General features: G+C 36.6%; 1 protein-coding gene across 2 annotated transcripts; it reads right to left on the bottom strand.

The window, feature by feature from the left end:
* Positions 1–1423: 1423 nt before the first annotated feature.
* Positions 1424–20056, bottom strand: ak1 (adenylate kinase 1). 2 transcript variants are annotated; one of them, XM_084415177.1, is made up of 7 exons: positions 19963–20056; positions 9722–9754; positions 7390–7425; positions 6216–6379; positions 4855–4971; positions 3174–3365; positions 1424–1510 (listed from the first exon to the last, which is right to left on the bottom strand). In XM_084415177.1, exons 2-7 carry the CDS (start codon positions 9726–9728, stop codon positions 1442–1444), a joined length of 585 nt encoding a protein of 194 aa, XP_084271303.1. In that variant the 5' UTR covers positions 9729–9754; positions 19963–20056; the 3' UTR covers positions 1424–1441. The 2 variants fall into 2 exon arrangements, with proteins under 2 accessions (XP_084271303.1, XP_084271304.1); XM_084415178.1 differs by lacking the exon at positions 19963–20056 and adding an exon at positions 12080–12679.
* Between the last annotated feature and the right edge of the window lie 195 nt (positions 20057–20251).

The following is a 20251-nucleotide window of genomic DNA, read 5'->3' as shown; positions in this document are numbered from 1 at the left end:
TGTTTGGACACCTTGGGGTTTAATTATCATTATCAGCATGATCTTGAGCAGTTCAGTGAGCAGTTCTGTCCACTAGAGAGCAGTGCTGACACCAGAGCAGCAGTTATTATAGTTAATAACTAAACCTAAAACCATTGAAGTCCACACAAAGTCCGTAAAACACATCTTTGATCAGCAAAATATTTAAAAGTTAACACATATTTAAAAGTTTTTTTCTTGAAAAATGCCTTAAAATATCTTGAATGTAACTCGACACCCTTGCCTCATTTAGTATTCACGGTTCTATGAATATGCAAATGAGCCCTGCCTCCACTCACTCAGCTCAGAGATCCACTGGTTGACGATCACACGTTGATCTGATTGGTTACAAGGTAGTTTGTGACGTCAGAAACACCAGCGATTTCAAAGCGTGTTTTTGAGACTGTCTTTGGTTCACTGCAGTTTTAAGGAGGAAATACTCAGCAATGGTGTCGACTTATGAACTTACACATGCTTAAAAACACCACACAGACACATAAACAACATTAAAAGCTGGATTTTCACCACAGGGGGACTTTGAAAAACATTTTCATTACTTGAAATAGAATAAACTTTAACTGAAGGAAAACAAAGTAGCCTAGTTGTAGCATTTCGCATTTTCATTTAGTTTATTTTGATCCATCAAAATGACAAACTAAAACTTAAAGAAAAATTAATAAAAACTATAGTTTATTAAATATTTAATATTTTGATTAAAGCTTTACAATTTAAAGGAAAGAATAAAAATAAAAAATGAACTCAAAATATTAATTAAAACTATGATACTAAAATAATACTCAGACTGCTGGGTTATGCATGTTAATGCCAAAAATGATAAAATATTAATTTACATTCAAGTAAAAATATAAGAAGAAGTGGTATTTTGAACTTTGAGTGTCGTAACTTTGCAGATGTTGTTTATGCTGAAACAGCAACATTACACACTAACTAAAGTCAAAAGAGTGAAATCATAATCAACCACCACTTTAAAAGGTTTATAAGTGGTTTATAAGTCCTTATGGGGTTTTTACTTCCGGAACAGGCTTTGACCGCTGCTCAACCAATCACAATCAAGGAACGTAACTATCCGTTTTATAATCATCAATCAAACTGTAGAGATGTTTTTCAATCTTGTGCACTAAAGAACAAGAACTTGTGAAGGTTTGCTTGATTAAAGTCTGGATCGGTGTGTTTGACCAATGAATGCACACACACACACACACACACACACACACACACACACACACACACACACACACACACACACACACACAGAGAAGGGCATTTCTGGATGTGGAGTCTGAATGTTTTTGAATCCTTCTGTAGTTTGAAGAGAGTATATACTAGAGTCTATAAAGACAGAGATGGCGAGTATATATGAGAAAAAATGCAAAAGAAACCAGGGTTTGTTGTCAAGTGCTTTTTACTTCAGCTCATCAATAGCTTTTTCAACAATTGCAAATACTTCGTCCACCGGCAGCTCAGAGTTTATCTGGAGGAGGAGAGAGAAATCATTCATCGGGTTAAACAGAGAACAACTAACACAGATGGTCAATGGCTACGCTTATATGCAACCAAATCATCCGTTAGTAATGGGATTGACGGCTCAATCGGACTGAAAGGCCTTCGTGTAAACGCCTTAATCGATCCGAATGAGCTCAATCTGAATGACATTTCGATCGGATTGAAAGAGGTGTTTATTTCTTTTCTAATCCGATCGAGAGAACATGTAAACACTCGATCGGATTGAAAACCGAAACTGAACGGACTGCGCATGTGCAATGAAGTAGAAATAGCGTAATGACGTAGAAATAGCGTAATGATGTAGAAATAGCGTAATGAAGTAGAAATAGCGTAATGACGTAGAAATAGCGTAATGACGTAGTAATAGGGTAATGACGTAGAAATAGCGTAATGATGTAGAAATAGCGCAATGATGTAGAAATAGCGTAATGACGTAGTAATAGCGTAATGACGTAGTAATAGGGTAATGACGTAGTAATAGGGTAATGACGTAGTAATAGCGTAATGACGTAGTAATAGGGTAATGACGTAGTAATAGGGTAATGACGTAGTAATAGGGTAATGACGTAGTAACAGGGTAATGACGTAGAAATAGCGTAATGACGTAGAAATAGCGTAATGACGTAGTAATAGGGTAATGACGTAGTAATAGGGTAATGACGTAGAAATAGCGTAATGACGTAGAAATAGCGTAATGACGTAGAAATAGCGTAATGACGTAGTAATAGGGTAATGACGTAGTAATAGGGTAATGACGTTGAAATAGCGTATTGATGTAGAAATAGCGTAATGACGTAGAAATAGCGTAATGACGTAGTAATAGGGTAATGACGTAGAAATAGCGCAATGACGTAGAAATAGCGTAATGACGTAGTAATAGGGTAATGACGTAGAAATAGCGTAATGACGTAGAAATAGCGTAATGACGTAGTAATAGGGTAATGACGTAGTAATAGGGTAATGACGTAGAAATAGCGTAATGACGTAGAAATAGCGTCAAGACGTAGAAATAGCGTAATGACGTAGTAATAGGGTAATGACGTAGAAATAGCGCAATGACGTAGAAATAGCGTAATGACGTAGAAATAGCGTAATGACGTAGAAATAGCGTAATGACGTAGAAATAGCGTAATGAGGTAGAAATAGCGTAATGAGGTAGAAATAGCGTAATGACGTAGAAATAGCGTAATGACGTAGAAATAGCGTAATGACGTAGAAATAGCGTAATGACGTAGAAATAGCGTAATGACGTAGTAATAGCGTAATGACGTAGAAATAGCGTAATGACGTAGAAATAGCGTAATGACGTAGAAATAGCGTAATGACGTAGAAATAGCGTAATGACGTAGAAATAGCGTAATGATGTAGAAATAGCGTAATGACGTAGAAATAGCGTAATGACGTAGAAATAGCGTAATGACGTAGTAATAGTGTAATGACGTAGAAATAGCGTAATGACGTAGAAATAGCGTAATGATGTAGAAATAGCGTAATGACGTAGTAATAGTGTAATGACGTAGAAATAGCGTAATGATGTAGAAATAGCGTAATGACGTAGAAATAGCGTAATGATGTAGAAATATCTCAGGATAGATAGTAGATATTCTCAGGAGAATATAGTGCCTCGTCACCTTCCGCACGATGCCACGCTTCTCGTAGTAAGCGATGACGGGTTCGGTGGCTTTGTAATACAGATCCAGTCTCTTCTTAATGGTCTCCTCGTTGTCGTCGGCTCGGCCGCTGGTCTCTCCGCGCTTCATGAGTCTCTTCACCATCGTCTCGCCCTTCGCATCGATGTACAACAGCAGAGCCGGAGCGCCGATCTGAGCCAACACACACATTACACTCACACTCAGGAGATTCAGGACTTACTGATGATACAACTAACAACACACACATTACACTCACACTCAGGAGATTCAGGACTTACTGATGATACAACTAACAACACACACATTACACTCACACTCAGGAGATTCAGGACTTACTGATGATACAACTAACAACACACACAACAACATTACACTCTTACAGGTGTGGGTCAAACTCAGGAGATTCATGACAGCATTAACAGCATACCTGACTTACTCAAGCTTTCACTGATTTCACTTTTGTTTTGTAATCGACACAAATGTGATATTTGTTTTTCACCTGAAATCAATTCATCATTCAGCTTTTATCACAGGAATAAATAACACTTTACTATTCAGAGGGTTATACAGAATCAAAATGAATTTCAGAAGTTTAAATGTTTTTTAAAGAAGTCTCTTCTGCTCACCAAGGCTGCATTTATATTTGATTAAAAATGTAATAAATAAAAAATTGTATTAAAATATTATTACAATTTAAAATCAGCTGTTTTCAACATTTACAACATCATTACTTTTTTCTTTCTTTTTTTTATCAAATAAATGCATCCTTGTTGAATAAAGGAGTTCAAAATCAAAATTTTGAAATGTACTATATCTTTTTTTTTTACATGCAAAAACAAAAAAAGTTCAACCCTGTTGTTATGCAGTGAAATTTCTGCTATATTGAAGTACATTGTGTGGTTTATCACAAGACACAACAGAACAGGGGCCGGTTTCACACAGATAGACTTTGACTATGGCTTAGATATAGTAGATAGTCAGACTTCAGATAGACATCTAAATCAGACCGTTGCACAAAGCACTTAAGACTCTGACTATCTTAAGTAGGACTACACTGCAATGCATTCTGGGTAAAATAAGACACTTTTCAAAACAAAAAACATGGCGGATCGAGTAAGCGCATTCAGCCGCTCAGTGCAGTTTACCCCAGCGGAGAACATGTGTGTGTTGGAGGAGTGTAACAGTTACAAGGACATTTTACTTGGGAAATCTAGCGGAGAATGAAGTAACAAGAAGAAATGTTTAAATTATGAGCCATTTTCCCTTTTCTTTTGCTGTTAGTAATGTAACTGATTGTTACTGCTGGTTGCCAAGGTAACAGAGTCTTAGACCTGAGTTAGCCTGGGGGTAAGAGGGGTCTAATGTTTTTGGTCTAAATTAAGTCAGTCTTTATTTTTGTGAAACTTGCATTAGACTAGTGTATGAGCACATGTTAGACTTGCCTAACACTATAGACCGCTCTAAAATAGCTTTGTGAAACCGGCCCCTGGTTGATACATCAGTTGTCAATTCAATTTATAAGTTCCAATAACTTCCAAACCTAAAATAACGTTAATATTGGAAAATGACTGTGAATATCTGGATGTCTATGGTCTATCGCTGCTATGAAATGTGAAATGCCACCCTGACGTCGGTTCCTGAGACTGATTAGCTCCTCTACCTTCTTCTCGAACTCCTCTCCCTGTTTGACTTCCCGAGGGTATCCGTCGATCAGGTAACCCTTCGAGACGTCCGCCTTGGCGATCATGGCGTCTTTGATCATGTCCAGGACCGTGTCCTGCAGAAAGCAGAGCATCATCAGGACGGGTCTCACTGACCGCCAGGGTTTGAAATGAACCTCTTCACTCATCGGCCAATTTGGCTACTAAATCTTTAAGTGACCGGCCATTCAGAACATCTACTAGCCAAAAATAAATAAACCAGATTAACTACGTCACAGCTTATATAAATATATCATTATGTTACGTGTGTGAGTGAGTGAGTGAGCGAGAGAGAGCGAGAGTGAGTGAGTGTGTGTGTGTCTGTGTGCGAGTGAGTGAGTGAGTGTGTGAGTGAGTGTGTGAGCGTGAGTGAGTGAGTGAGTGAGTGAGTGAGTGAGTGAGAGAGAGTGTGTGTGTGAGTGAGTGTGTGAGCGTGAGTGAGTGAGTGAGTGAGTGAGAGAGTGAGTGTGTGTGTGAGTGAGTGAGTGAGTGAGTGAGAGAGAGTGAGTGTGTGTGTGTGTGTGTGTGTGTGTGTGAGTGAGTGAGCGTGAGTGAGTGAGTGAGTGAGTGAGTGAGTGAGTGTGTGTGTGTGTGTGAGTGAGTGAGTGAGTGTGTGAGTGATTGTGTGAGCGTGAGTGAGTGAGTGAGTGAGTGAGTGAGTGAGTGAGTGAGAGAGAGTGAGTGTGTGTGTGTGTGTGTGTGAGTGAGCGTGAGTGAGTGAGTGAGTGAGTGAGTGAGTGTGTGTGTGTGTGTGAGTGAGTGAGTGTGTGAGTGAGTGATTGAGTGAGTGTGTGTGTGTGTGTGAGAGTGAGTGAGTGAGTGAGTGAGTGTGTGTGTGTGTGTGTGTGTGTGTGAGTGAGTGAGTGAGTGAGTGAGTGAGTGAGTGAGTGAGTGAGTGTGTGTGTGTGAGTGAGTGAGTGAGTGAGTGAGTGTGTGTGTGTGTGTGTGTGAGTGAGTGAGTGAGTGAGTGAGTGAGTGAGTGAGTGAGTGAGTGAGTGTGTGTGTGTGTGTGTGTGTGTGTGTGTGTGTGAGTGAGTGAGTGAGTGAGTGAGTGAGTGAGTGAGTGAGACGGCGCGCGATGACTGGTCGGAAAGCAATGTGTAGTCTGACATGTTTCTTGTCCACGACACGATAAGATTTTAAGAGTCAGAATCTGGTAATCTGACACAGTGACTATCATAACAGACCAAACAATCGTGTGATCTGAACCAGGCACAACACGCCAGATCGACCAGTGATTCGACAGCGTTACCAGCTGACTTTCAGCCGCGTCTGGCGTGTGTTAATGTAAACGCTGCTGACGGCACAGATGTGCACTGACCAGAGGCACGAGCTCTCCTTTCTGCATGATGGCCTGCAGCTGCTTCCCCCTGTCGGAGCCGGACGCCACCTCGGCTCGCAGGAGGTCACCTGACGACAGGTGTGTGTAGCCGTACTTCGCCACGATCTTCTCACACTGGGTGCCTTTCCCAGAGCCGGGGCCGCCTGACGACACGCAGAGACAAACACCAATCTTTACTTTAAAATTGTGTTTTGGAGTCTCTTCTGCTCACCAAGGCTGCATTTATTTGATCAAAAATACTGTAAAAATGTGAAATATTATTGTAATTTAAAATATCTGTTTTCTATGTGAATATACAGTAAAGTGTAATTTATTCCTGTGATCAAAGCTGAATTTTCAGCATCATTACTCCAGTCTTCAGTGTCACATGATCCTTCACAAATCACTCTAATATGAGGATCTGATGATCAAGAAACATTTATGATTATTATCAGTGTTGGAATTTTTTTTTTTTTTTTTTTTGGAAACCGTGAAACATTTTCATTCAAAAGTTTGGGGTAAGTTCGATCTAAAAAAAATAAAAATAAAATACTTTTATTAAGCAGGGACCCATTAAACAATAAACAATAAAGACATTTACAATGTTACAAAAGATTCTATTTCTAATAAATGCTGTTCTTTTGAACTTTTTCTATTCATAAACTAATCCTGAAAAATAAAATGTATTAGTTTCCACAAAAATAGCAACTGTTTTGAACATTGATAATAATCATAAATGTTTCTTGATCATCAAATCATCATATTAGAGTGATTTCTGAAGGATCATGTGACACTGAAGACTGGAGTAATGATGCTGAACATTCAGATTTGATCACAGGAATAAATTACACTTTACTGTATATTCACATTTAAAATACATTGGAATAATATTTCACTGTTTTCACTGTATTTTTGCTCATAGATGCAGCCTTGGTGAGCAGAAGAGACTCTTTCAAAAACATTAAAAATCTTAATTATTCCATATGTTTGAACAGTATAGTAAGTGTACATTGTAAAAACAACATGTTTACTATGATTTTTATGCGATATTTACACTTTATCAGCAAACAAACAGAATAGAAAAGCAGTGCATTATTTAAAAACGTACAAATTCAATCACACTGAAAAAAATGCAGGTTACAAAGTTGTGAAATGTAAAAGTAACTCAACTCACCCACGACAAAGACGATCTTAGCATTTTTAATTTTATCTGTAAAAGAACAAAACCATCCGAATCAGTCAAAATGTAACATCTGAATCAACAGAGGCTTCATTTTTATTATCATTAGGCTATTATGTGGAAATGCTGATCATCTGAGACCTCAGGCCTATCGAACTCTCGTGGGATCTGAAGTTTTGCATGTTTGCGGATACTTTACCCTCTGGTTCCTCCACAGCGACGGCTAATTTACTCAAGCATCCACACCCCATTTTCTGACACACACTTTTCCTTCAGTTAGATCTGATTCTGAATGCATGAGGTCGCCATGGCAACGGTTGCCAACATCTCACCTTAGCAACGGTGAAGAGCTTCATATACAACAGGTTTGATCCTGAACTCTACATGTAAACATGATGAGCTTTGGCTGCAACCATTACTAATAAATTCCTGGTTTCTTTTTTGTTTTTTTTAAATATGCATTTTGTATATTTATTTATACTGTATATTGTAATCAAATAAATAAAAATATGCGCAATGTGTAACTTATCCTAATTTGTTTAATTAGATTAAATAAGATTAAATCTGTCCATTAATATGTACAATCAAACCAAAAATTATTCAGACACCAGATATAATTTTTGATATATTTTCACTAGTGTGTGCAGGACAATATAGTGCATTAATGTGAGTGAGGAGAGCAAAGTAAAGTAAACTGTGACATATTATACCCAAATATTCTTCATAGAGACTACCAGTGACAATGATTGGGACACTTTGAGCTGATCATGTTCTGCTGAAGTGTGTTTTCTTTAATTGCTAATGCTCTTTTTACACACAGACTGAACACAATGAAGCATTGCTTGGTGATTGGTTGAGCTAAACTGGTATTATCTAATTGTGTAGTTAAATTTAACAGCTGACAGATATTCAACATAATTCATGTGTGAGACAGTCTAACAGAAGGACGGACAAAACCAGTCAAATATCAGCTGAGTTCTGCTCATATTTCATTACCATTTTCTAAACTATAGCGAATAAACTGATAATGTGAGAAATGTTGAAGGTGTCTGAATAAATTTTGGTTTGACTGTATATTCACGAGGTACCCAGATTGTACATTTCTTCAACATCAAATAACAATGACTTCAACACAATCTATAATTTCTAAAATTAAAAAATAAATAAACAATTATTTATTTTGGTCCGTAAACAAAAACTTCTTGATTAACATCATGTTCTATTCAATAGGGGTGTCAAATCTATCCAAAATCATCTTTACTCTCACTTCTATATTAATTATAAGTAATTATTCAATAAAGAGATCGATAAACGAATGTTAGTCAGTCAGCCAGTAAAACGAAATGACCGTTAATATTTAAATTAAGCGCGGGATTCTGTGGAAGACGAGAGAAAGCGCGTGCAGTAAGTAGATATTTTAATATTTAAGTAAGCTAATATTTTAGCTATAAAGTTGGATTATGGGTGTTTTATAAACTCCCTCACACACCAAATGGTCATTACACAAAAACATCTGCAACGTTTTAGTTGTAAAGCTATTTTACATGGTTAATAACCTAAAAATCACCATTAGCGAACGTTCTATTATATGTTATTTTGGGGGGGCTATTAAAAATAACTACCCTGCAACGTTCTGGGAACTTTAGTTTATAAGAATGTAACTAGAACGGTATTGTTTGGTTCTCAAATAAATAAATAAAAATAATACCAAACGGGAACGAAATCCCTAAAGTTAGGGGAACGTTCTGGGTTTGCTGGTCATGTGACGGCGCAACCTAAGACTGTTCACTCAAAATTAGGTTATTTGTATGGAATTTTTTATTATTATTTCTATTTCTCTATTTCAAAATTGAGTAGTTGTATATGTATATGTACTTATGTCTTAATTATTACCACTGTATATAATATATAGAGCCTACTGTAATAGCCTCTTGCAATACAACGAATGTCCACATGAGGTCGCCAGAGGCCATAACATCTTGATGATGAATGATAAGATGTTTATTTGTGCGGTCAATCTGTTTATTCGTTACAGCATAGATTTATCAGTTAGCGTTGGCGATATTTCTGTTTGTCATTGACATTAATTCGGACAGTGTTCCAGCAGGACAGTCCCTGTCTCATGTGTAAGTGTGTGTAAAGGTCAGATTCTCCATCTGTCTGTAACCCATGTTTGGCTCTTCCTGGAGGATTGTGATTCCTCGCACGTCTGCTTTTAACAATCTCTCCATCTCTCTTCCATTCAAGTGACTGACTCCATAAAACAATCGTCAATGTACGTCTAATAAATCCATAAAATATTGTAGATGAAAGAAATTCTGCTCACCTGCCATGGTTGTCTGTTATGTGAGAGATTATCCTGCAATAAAAGACACACAAATTAGTCGAAATAAAGACGGGAGTACTTGTATTGTTGATTTGAAGTCCTGTCTCTCATTCTCTAATGAACCTCCACCAGTCCGTTCTAAATCATGTCGGATGTGAGCAGATAATACCGAAACGAAAACCGAAATTAACAGAATTAAACGAGCTGTTTGGTGCTGCTGTGCCTTTAAGACTGCAGTCTGCACGCGTGAGGCGGAAGAAGACCATTGTTTTGGTTGTGCTTCGGTGTACACGAGCAAATGGACACACAAATAACATTTTGTTTAGTTTTTATAACCCATGATTCTTCGGAGGTGTTGAATGATCCGTGGTCAATTCTTCTCGTTCGTTGTGACTGCAGATTTTCAGCTTCTTCTACCCACTGTTGGATCTATATATCCCGTGACCCGCGGATGACGCACGTTATGTAATTTCCCGCGAAATCAGTCCCGACAGCTCTAAAATATAATTCATTATTATATTAGGTTTATGAGTGTATTTAAAATAAAGTGAAGACATGATTTGCAAGAGGGATTTTTTTTTTCATCAATGTCGTTTCGTTATTTGTATCTAAATATCATTTTGTAACTTCAGCTGCTTCACACAGACAGATTATAGGCAGGAACAGCACAAGCTTTCACACTTTTTATCACACTTTTTACCACACGTTTCACTGGTGCTTCTGCTGATCAGTGCAAATCTTGTTAGTTTAGTTCCAGTAAATGCTCTTTCTGAAGTTTTGAGTCTTGAAAGTCAACAGTGTTTCTGTAGTACAGGTTACAGCCGGGCTAAAAGAAAACCTTAAGATAAATGCTTTTCACTCCTCCCATTGTGTATGATTGCAGAACAACTATATGGTTTTATCTAACATTGATGGAGCAATCGATTTTGTGTGAAAATAAATCATTAAAGTGGTTTATTTTGTTTAAAAATCGTGTAAATGTATGAGGTGGCGAGGTCTTTTACAGACACGTGGGGGTAAAGACACACTGAGAGCTAAAGTTTTCTATAATGTCTAAGTTAATACCACTTTTGCAAAGTTTGTTCTATTTTCTGTTTATTTTGACAAATGAAAGAATAAATTTTTGTTCAGTAAATATACTGTCATTGAAATATGTACAAATATATTTAAAAAATACAGACACTAAATTATTTTTAAAAAGCTGGCCTAAAGGAGATCCCATAATCATTTAATATAGTTTAACAATAGTAACAATAAAGGATATTTTATTGTATGATGATTAATATCATATTTTTATTTTTCATTATAAAAATGGTGATTATCTTTAAAGTGGACACCCAACTTAATATATGATATTTAGCATCTGAATCTAACCATGTCAACTAATGGAAAAGTCAGCCGCTGTTAATTATCGTGTTAATTATTGTGTCTTTCGCCATGCCGTACTTTTGCATGTTCTTCCGTCATTGAAAAACTGTTGCTTTAATTACTTTGAACCAAACTGAAAATCATTAACGAGACCTTTGTCTTAAAATATATTCAATAAATTTAGCGATTCTCATTTGCTACTTAAATCTAGAATATTTAAAAATATTAGATCAGATTGTAACAGAATAAACCCTCGCGCGATCACATCGACTATCAGCCAAATGTCCATCTTGAAAAGTGTTAGTGCCATCTAGTGGTTTGGAGGAGAATTAACCTTTTACCCAGTGCACCTTCTCTCAACAAACTTTCTTCCAGTAACGTTAATAAAAATGTTAATTCAAAGCATTAAAATAATGCTCTCAAACCGTTCACAAAAAAAACGTATAACATTTTGAACAATTTTAGCTGGACGTTTGTCTGACATTTTTAAAATATTTTGCTACTTGTTTCAGAAAATACTTTTTCAAAATGGAAAATTTCCTTCTGCTAGTCAGAGGGTTCCCTGATATCAGGATCTGTAGCTTTAAATCAAACCCGGGATTAAGAGGCTCTATGAGAAGCTTATGAGCCAACGTGACAAATGTGAGCTTTCACTTTGGCGGGTCACGCCTCAAACCCAAACCCAGAACAGGAACACACCGCGCTCACAGACGAGCGTTACTATAATCAGCATGAAGCTGACTGGAGCTCGAAACTCTCAAACGCTTTATTCATGCTCATTTACTTATGCTCACAGTCGCTCGCTTGCAAGAGTGTGTTTAGGCATAGTTCTACTTCACATCTCCAGCACAGCATGCAAATACAGCTCACCCTGCAGTTTAACTAATGCATGTACAGTAAACAGCTCTGATGGAGACTATAGTGATATTCCCACACCACAGGATTGATGAAAGCATAAGGAAGAAGGATATTATAAAGCGCGCGTCTTACTGTTCTGTGAGCTCGGCTGAAACACTCTGTCTCTGCGGGTCTGATGGCAAGTGTAAACTGATCTCTTTCTTCTTGGTCATGTGACCGGCAATACTCCTCATGCAAACGCTGTGCTCTCAGAGGCTGGGCTTTCTGCTCCGGGGTTTCAGTTTGATGAGAGAGCGGCACTTATGGCAAGCCGGTTTAACTTTTATTCATCCCCAGGATTATGGCAAGCCGTTTCGCTTAAATTGTACCCAGCGTTACTCGTCGTAATTGCATTTGTACTAGTAAGGATTCAATTAGAGAGCTCTACAATTCAGTTCTTACTAGTAGCAATTACATAAGATATGTATAATTGCAGAGCTTTGTAATTGCATTCTTACTAGTAATACTTCAATTGTAGAGCCAGGGACGGACTGGGGCTAGAAAACAGCCCTGGACTTTCTCCCAAATAGGCCCATCATCCGGCCATTCGCCCCTAGCCGTGTGCGACAGACTCTAGCCAGGATGTGCTGATACTACGCCACATACTGTAGCCTATCAGACGAGATATTCACAGCAAGTAACATCTCAGAACCAATGATGAGAACTGGGGTTGTTTATTAATGAAGCCTCAGCCTGCAAATAAAGGCAAAAAATGTACAATGCCATAAAATACAAATAATGAAATGTCACTGGCTACGGAAAGCCCACATTACACAAACTTGTAATTATAAAACATATAGTTACTATATCCCAGGGTCTCCAACCGTTCTGTGTGCGAGGGCTGCCTCAAGGGATACAGTCATCCAGAAGGGATTTTTATTTGTTATACTCCAATATTTATTATACACATATAACATGGTGAAGCTTTTTTACTTTTCACCATCAAATGGGAAATAATAAAATATCTTATTGATATTCTGGTTCAGACTTACAAGCGATTCCTGAAAAATGATGCAAATATTTATTGATTTTTTTGTTGATTTTCTATAAACCTATTGTATGTGTTATCAAAAACACTAGCCCAAACATTTAGTATAAATATAAATGCAAAAATAAATAAATAAATAAACTGCCATAACTTCTAAACAAAAACATTACTGCATTACATTTAATACATTTATACATGACTATATTAATATAACAGCATTTTTAATATGAATACAGGCACATTTCTGCCAAAAAAGTTAAAGTTAATTCATAAGTTGTGGAGTGAAATGTCTTCTGACTGGTTTGTTCTCGGAACAATGTTTCGCTTGTTTTTATGCGTCAATATGTTGAGAATATCAGCGCTGTTTCATCTGGCTTTAACACGCTTGAAGCACACAGTCATCTGTGTGTTTATAATAGAGATGGAGAATTCTGTGCTGAGGTGACCTGCTCCTCAGTGGATCGTGCAGCTGTGGGTGATAATGTTGGCCTGATCGAGATCAGCTTTGGCCGCGATCGCTGTTATTGGGCCGAGCTGATAATGCGCTGCGCTGCTCAGATCAAACTAGTTTTGTTCCGCTTTTTGAGCGTTTGCCATTTGATGTTTCTCATACCGGCGCAAATGACAGCGTATGATCAAAGAGAGTTGGGTAATTTTGAAGAGGCAAAAGTTCAAATTGAAACGTTTAGTTGAAAAGGTCGCAAAATGATACCATTTCTTCGAAGTCTGGGACCCCGACGGCAAGCTGGGGCTATTTATATAGGCCCTAATGTGTCCAACTCACAGGTTGGAGACCACTGCTATATATAACTTCACTATTCAAATATAATGTAAGCTAATTTAAAAGTGCAGCCTTATAAACCTAACTTTCTGCCAGTGGCTATAGGCCGACTCTTCCTCCTCAGCTGTTTTTTACACGTAGCGTATATAAGTGATCGCATTAGTGCCCCTGCTGTTGGCTGGTCATATTGCCCTCGGTTGGACGGCCGTTCTGGACTTTTCCAGAACGCACAGATTGCCAGTCCGTCCCGGTGTAGAGCTCCGTAATTAAAAATGAATGGAAGTCAATAGAGACACATGACTAGTAAAAACTCATTTGTAGAGTTCTCTAATTTAATTCTCACTAGTAAAAATGCAATTACGACGAGTAACGCTGGGTACAATTTAAGCTAAAATGGCTTGCCATACAGATATTGTTGATATCTGTAATTATATTTTCACTAGTGAAATGTCACCATTCAAAATCAATGGTTGATATCAAGAATTGATTTCTTACTAGTAGAAATATCATTTTTGATATCAATAATTGCATTGTCACTAGTTGAAATGTCTATTCTTGATATCGACAATTGAATTGCTACTAGTAACATTTTTCATTTTTGAAAATCTGAACATGTATTTCTGATATCAATATTGTTTCAGATGTCTAAAATGGCTTTCGTACTAGTAACAGTCACATTCATGATATCAGAAATGAACAGTCACTAGTGAAAATTGAATTATTGATATAAAAAATGAACATTGTTACTAGAAGGAATTCAATTGTTGATATCAAGAATAGACATTTCAACTCGTGACAGTTTAATTCTTGATATCAAAAATAAAGGTTTTTACTAGTAAGAAATGTATTTCTGATCTGTGACATTGGAATTTCAACAAGTAATAAATCAATGGATTTTGAATGGCAGCCTATGGTGACGTTTCACTAGTGAAAATATAATTACAGATATCAAGAATTATAGTTTTTACTAGTTGAAATTAAATTGTTGATAACAAGAATTAGCATTTTAACTAGTTTAACCAGAAATGTCATTTCTGATATAAAAAAATTGCCATTGTTATAGTAGAAATCGAATTCCTGATATCAATAACTATCATTTTAACTAGTAAAAATTGAATTGTTGATATCAAGAATTAGTATCCTGGAAATGAATAAAAGTTCAGCCGGCTTGCCATAGGCAGTACTATAATGAAGATGAAGATCTCCCCGTGTTCATGATCTCTGCTCACTGCTGGAGCTTGTGCTGTGGCTTCGAGCCCACTGTCTCAGGGTTTACACACTGATTCTCACATGAGACCTTAGTCAAGTAAAGGTGACTGAGAGAAATGTGCTCAGATCTATTGTTAGCTCTGACCTTTAACCCCATAACTGTTTGAATGCAACACAAAATAGACAAAAATATGTTTTAAGAACGTTTAAGCGGTTCCATTCCGCAATGTTCTCCAAACATAAAGTTTTAAAATGTTTTAATAAAGTTTTTTCTTGGTTATGCGAACATTCCATTTCATCATTCTTTAAACATTAATGTTACTTTTGAATGTTCTCGGAACGTTCCGAAACAAGTCGTTACATTTAAAAAAAAACGTCCAACTGAAACGTTTGATGTATGTTTTTGTTCTAACGTTTTGAGAACATTATTAAAGATCAGATGACTTTGAACGAACGTTGTATTAATGAAGAACGTTTGTTGAGAGAAACTTGCCAGAACGTTCCCTGTCAGCTGGGATATAAGGTCAAATAAACTCTTCAAGACTTAAAATTACTTAGTTACGAAGATAGGCAGTCAAACCCAAATGTATTCAGACACTTCACATTATCACAGTTTATTCGCTATAGTTTAGAAAATGGTAATAAATATGAGCAGAACTCAGTTGATATTTGACTGGTTTTGTCCGTCCTTCTGTTAGACTGTCTCACACATGAATTATGTTGAATATCTGTCAGCTGTTAAATTTAACTACACAATTAGATAATACCAGTTTAGCTCAACCAATCACCAAGCAATGCTTCATTGTGTTCAGTCTGTGTGTAAAAAGAGCATTAGCAATTAAAGAAAACACACTTCAGCAAAACATGATCAGCTCAAAGTGTCTCAATCATTTCTGCTCCTAAATTTTCACTGTATGAAGAATATTTGGGTATAATATGTCACAGTTTACTTTATTTAGCTCTCCTCACTCACATTAATGAACTATAGTGTCCTGCACACACTAGTGAAATATATCAAAAATGATCTCTGGTGTCTGAATAATGTTTGGTTTGACAGTAATTAAGTTGTGGATGAACCCACAAGTCTGATCATGTTTAAAAATGCAGTTTGCTTCCTTGTCTAGTGTTGGTTTTGTCTACACTGTAATAACTACGGTATGCACTGAACCCAAGTGAGAGTATTATAGCGTGTAAAGTCTTCCATATAACCGGTGTGGTGAGTTTCGTCAGTATTTACACTCGTCTGTCACTGATCATGTTAAACTCCAGACGTTCATGACTTCTGAAAAGCCATTTAAGCTGTTTGTGTAAAAGTGCATCTGGATGTTCAAGAGGCTTCTGCAGGTGTTTCTCCTCTGAATGGCAGTGCGATCGATGCGTTGTGTTCAGTGAAGTATTATGTAATGTGTGCCGTGATCTTTTCTCCAGTTGCTTTGAGATGGTTTACGGCCCCGGGTCACAGTAAATGTCATGACCCCGAAGGCCTGAATCAGCACTGGACGCTTTAGGACTCGCGCTCGGGCCAATTATGGAGATTTCTTTAGGACTGTCCGGCGTGTGAGACTGTTGTTCGGGCTGGTATGAATATGGCTTTATACATGCATGTTAAATTGCATACAATCCCTGGAAACGCTGCATTTGAGCCCCATTTATGTCCCGATGACTTACAGCTTGTGTAATTAATTGCATACTCAGCGGGCATTACTTGATAGATTTCGATGTTTAGTGTGTCGTGCAAAAGACATTTACAAATAAAGCATTAGTTTTAGTGTTAAATGTTTGTTTTACAGTGGACTGTCAGCCAGTACGCCACATCTATCTGCTCCTCACAGCTTAAAGCACATCAAAATACAAATAAATGAAAAAATGTTGATGCTTATGAGTCATTCTGGCTATAGAAAGCAGAAACTTGAGATTTGAACATGTATTATTATAATACTATAATATATTAATAGATATTAATAGTAATGCATACATTTTAATTGTATGAAAATAGACATATAAACTCCAACACACTGTACAATTGTACATATATATATGTATATAATGCTGCTGAAGGCACAAGTCTAGTCATGTTTCCTTTCAAATATTGAAATATAAGGATGTTACTTTAAAAAGTGTTTTATTTATTTGTGTTATTAAACGTTTTGTGTTTTATTAACCATTTTCTAAGACCCATTTGATCCACTGTCCAGCTTTAAAGCAGAGCTAAAGATGCAGACGTCACTCTGTGCACCAAAAGTAGTGAAAGTTTAGAAAGGTTATGGACTTAGATTGTGGAAATCACTGTAAGGTTCTGGTTTCTAGAGAGCGTAACCGACTGGCGTCCGCGTCTGTGAGACGGGAAGCACTGTAATAGTTTCTATATAAAGCTGGTGTACTGTGAGTCTCAGCAGCAGCTGCTCCATCAGTCGCTCACACCCGTCATCTCTTCATTACGGAGCGCAGTCAAACTTTGTGCGTTTGTTTATTTTTTAATTTCATTGTCATTGGAGTGAAAGTTTCCCATGACTGCTGTAAAAATAGAGCATTCCTTACAATTGTGATGCACAGGAAGTGACATCATATGCACCTTTTCTACAGAATATGAAATAATAATTGGTAATCTGTGTTCTCAGTTTTTATTCAAATTGTGTTTCGCTTCATTTGCCAAAGATAAACATAAATGATTAAAGAAATAATTATTGTTAATAGAAGTTAATGAATAACTACAAAGTAAAATGTATTCCTAAATTATATAATATAATAGTTCATTTAAATATTGTAAATACAATTTAAAATAAATGTAATAAAAAAAAAAAATATATATATATATATATATGATCAAACAAATAATTATTGTTAATAGAAGTTAATGAATAACTACAGAATAACATTTACTCCTAAATAATATTATATAAGTTAATTTAAATATTGTAATTAAAATTTTTAATAAATTTAATAAAAATATCTAAACATAAATGTGTGTGTATATATATATATATACGTTTATGTTTCTTTCGCTTCATTTGCCAAGTTAAAGATAAATGATTAAAAAAATAATTATTGTTAATAGAAGTTAATGAATAACTACAAAGTAAAATGTATTCCTAAATAATATAATATAATATAATATAATATAATAGTTCATTTAAATATTGTAAATACAATTTAAAATAAATGCAAAAATATATATATATATATATATATAATGATCATTTATGTTTATATATTTTTTATTACATTTATTTACAATTTTAATTACATATTAATTACATATTATATACATATATAATTTAATCTGTAGAAACATGAGAGTTGCAACAGAAGTGCAAAAGCAGGGTTTCAAAAATGGCAGATGTCATATGTAAAATAACATTTAATTAAATAACATAGTGACATATAATATAGTTTATGAACAACATTTTCCTGTTCATGAAAAGCTTAGGTTAGGTACATTATGCTTACTCAAATAAGTACTACTGAATTCCTAGTACTTACTATAGAGGTTTAGTTTAGGGTTAGTAACTTAGTAATTATGTATAATATACTGTTATTACTATACGTGTCGTGACATGTAACTACGTCACCTTAAAATAAAGTGTTAGCAAGCACATTTTTAGGGACGCCAGCAGATTACATTTCACGTATGACCTCATAAATCAAACTTTAGAAGGGTTTGCATGTGTTTTAATGAGACTCTGCGTCATGTGACCCGCCTGTGGACATTAATACGGGAAACCTCGATACCGTCCTGTCATCCAGATTCATAACCAACAGACCGACTGACCGGCGCTAAAAAAAGATGTTCTTTGCCGCAGCTGTCGATCACACTCTTACACAGAAAGCTGACAAAAGGGGTTTTTTATGCTGCAAAATGCCATTTAAGAACCATTTTTCTTGGTTCCCCGGAGAACCGTTCTTAAAGTCCCCCTGTAGTCGAGCGTTTTATCCCTTAAAACTCATCTTTGATCACCAAAATGACATATATTTTTTTTTAAATCCTTGAAAAAAAAAGTTCATGCCTTAAAATATCTTGACTGTAACTCGACACCCTCGCCTCATTTAGTATACGCGGTTCTATGAATATGCAAATGAGCCCCGCCTCCACTCACTCAGCTCAGAGATCCACTCGTTCGCTCTCGTAATCAACGAACCATTTTTTCTTAGTTTTTCCACTTTAAAGAACCTTTTGTGCGATAAAAAAGATTCCATGGAAGTTCCAAGGTTCTTTAAAGCCAATAAAGAGGCAACAAGCACCAGAAGCCTTTAAATATTCCCAAACCCGACGGAAAAAAACCTAATTAACGACTTAATATGTTGATTCATTTTACTTTAAAATTGTGTTTTAGGGTTTCTTCTGCCCTAAAAAGTAATGCCTTAAAATATCTTGACTGTAACTCGACACCCTTGCCTCATTTAGTATACGCGGTTCTATGAATATGCAAATGAGCCCCGCCTCCACTCACTCACTCAGCTCAGAGATCCACTTGTTCACTCTCATAATCAACGTTAAAAACTTTAAATTAACCATTTTTTTCTTAGTTTTTCCACTTTAAAGAACCTTTTGTGCGATAAAAAAGATTCCTTGGAAGTCCCAAGGTTCTTTAAAGCCAATAAAGAAGCCTTTAAATATGCCCTAACCCGACGAAAAAAAAAACGCAGGATGTTGGTCATTCCCGCTGTTGCCATAGCGACAGTGTGTCGCGCCGTAGCTTTAAGAGAGCGGCTCTGTTTGTTTGTTTGTTTGTTACGTAAACGAGGTCGCGTTTACAATAGAGAAACCGGCCGTTGACTCCATCAGTGTGTTTGTTCCTCAGCGGAAGTGAGATCGGGTTCTCATGATAAAGCATCATGAATTCGTCCTGTTTGACATTGCAGCTGTACAAACACAGAACTGAGTCTGATTCTCATGCTACAGCAAGACCTTAAAGAGCTTAACTCACACACACACACACACACACACACACACACATTAAAGCCAATCGCATTCAGCCACTGCACTTCCTCTCCACTGACCTGTCTCTCTCTCTCTCTGTGTGTGTGTGTGTGTCCGGCTCCTGTCTGTGTGTGTGACCCGCTGCACGCCAGCCCTCCTTCGCTCAACGCCGCTTTATATAGATGCACGGCATTCTGGGAAGACTGGGCTGATGGGAGGGACTGGAGGAATGCAGGGATGGATCAGGATCGGCTCCTTCTCTCTTCATGATGTTCATTTCAGGCTGATTTTCACATGCATTTCTACAGGTTTGGTGGATTTCACACTTGAGTTGAGTTGAAAATATATAAAAATGTAATTATTTTTTTC

This window comes from Rutilus rutilus, assembly GCF_951802725.1.
Source record: "Rutilus rutilus genome assembly, chromosome: 7".
NCBI classification, from domain to species: Eukaryota; Metazoa; Chordata; class Actinopteri; order Cypriniformes; family Leuciscidae; genus Rutilus; species Rutilus rutilus.
This window is presented reverse-complemented; position numbering and strand designations above follow the sequence as displayed.

Coding starts and splice junctions, on each gene's coding strand:
- ak1 (XM_084415177.1), bottom strand. Junction 4,972..6,215: donor AAGGAGAGCTCGTGCCTCTG/GTCAGTGCACAT, acceptor TGCTTTCTGCAG/GACACGGTCCTGGACATGAT. Junction 1,511..3,173: donor AGCGTGGCATCGTGCGGAAG/GTGACGAGGCAC, acceptor CTCCTCCTCCAG/ATAAACTCTGAGCTGCCGGT.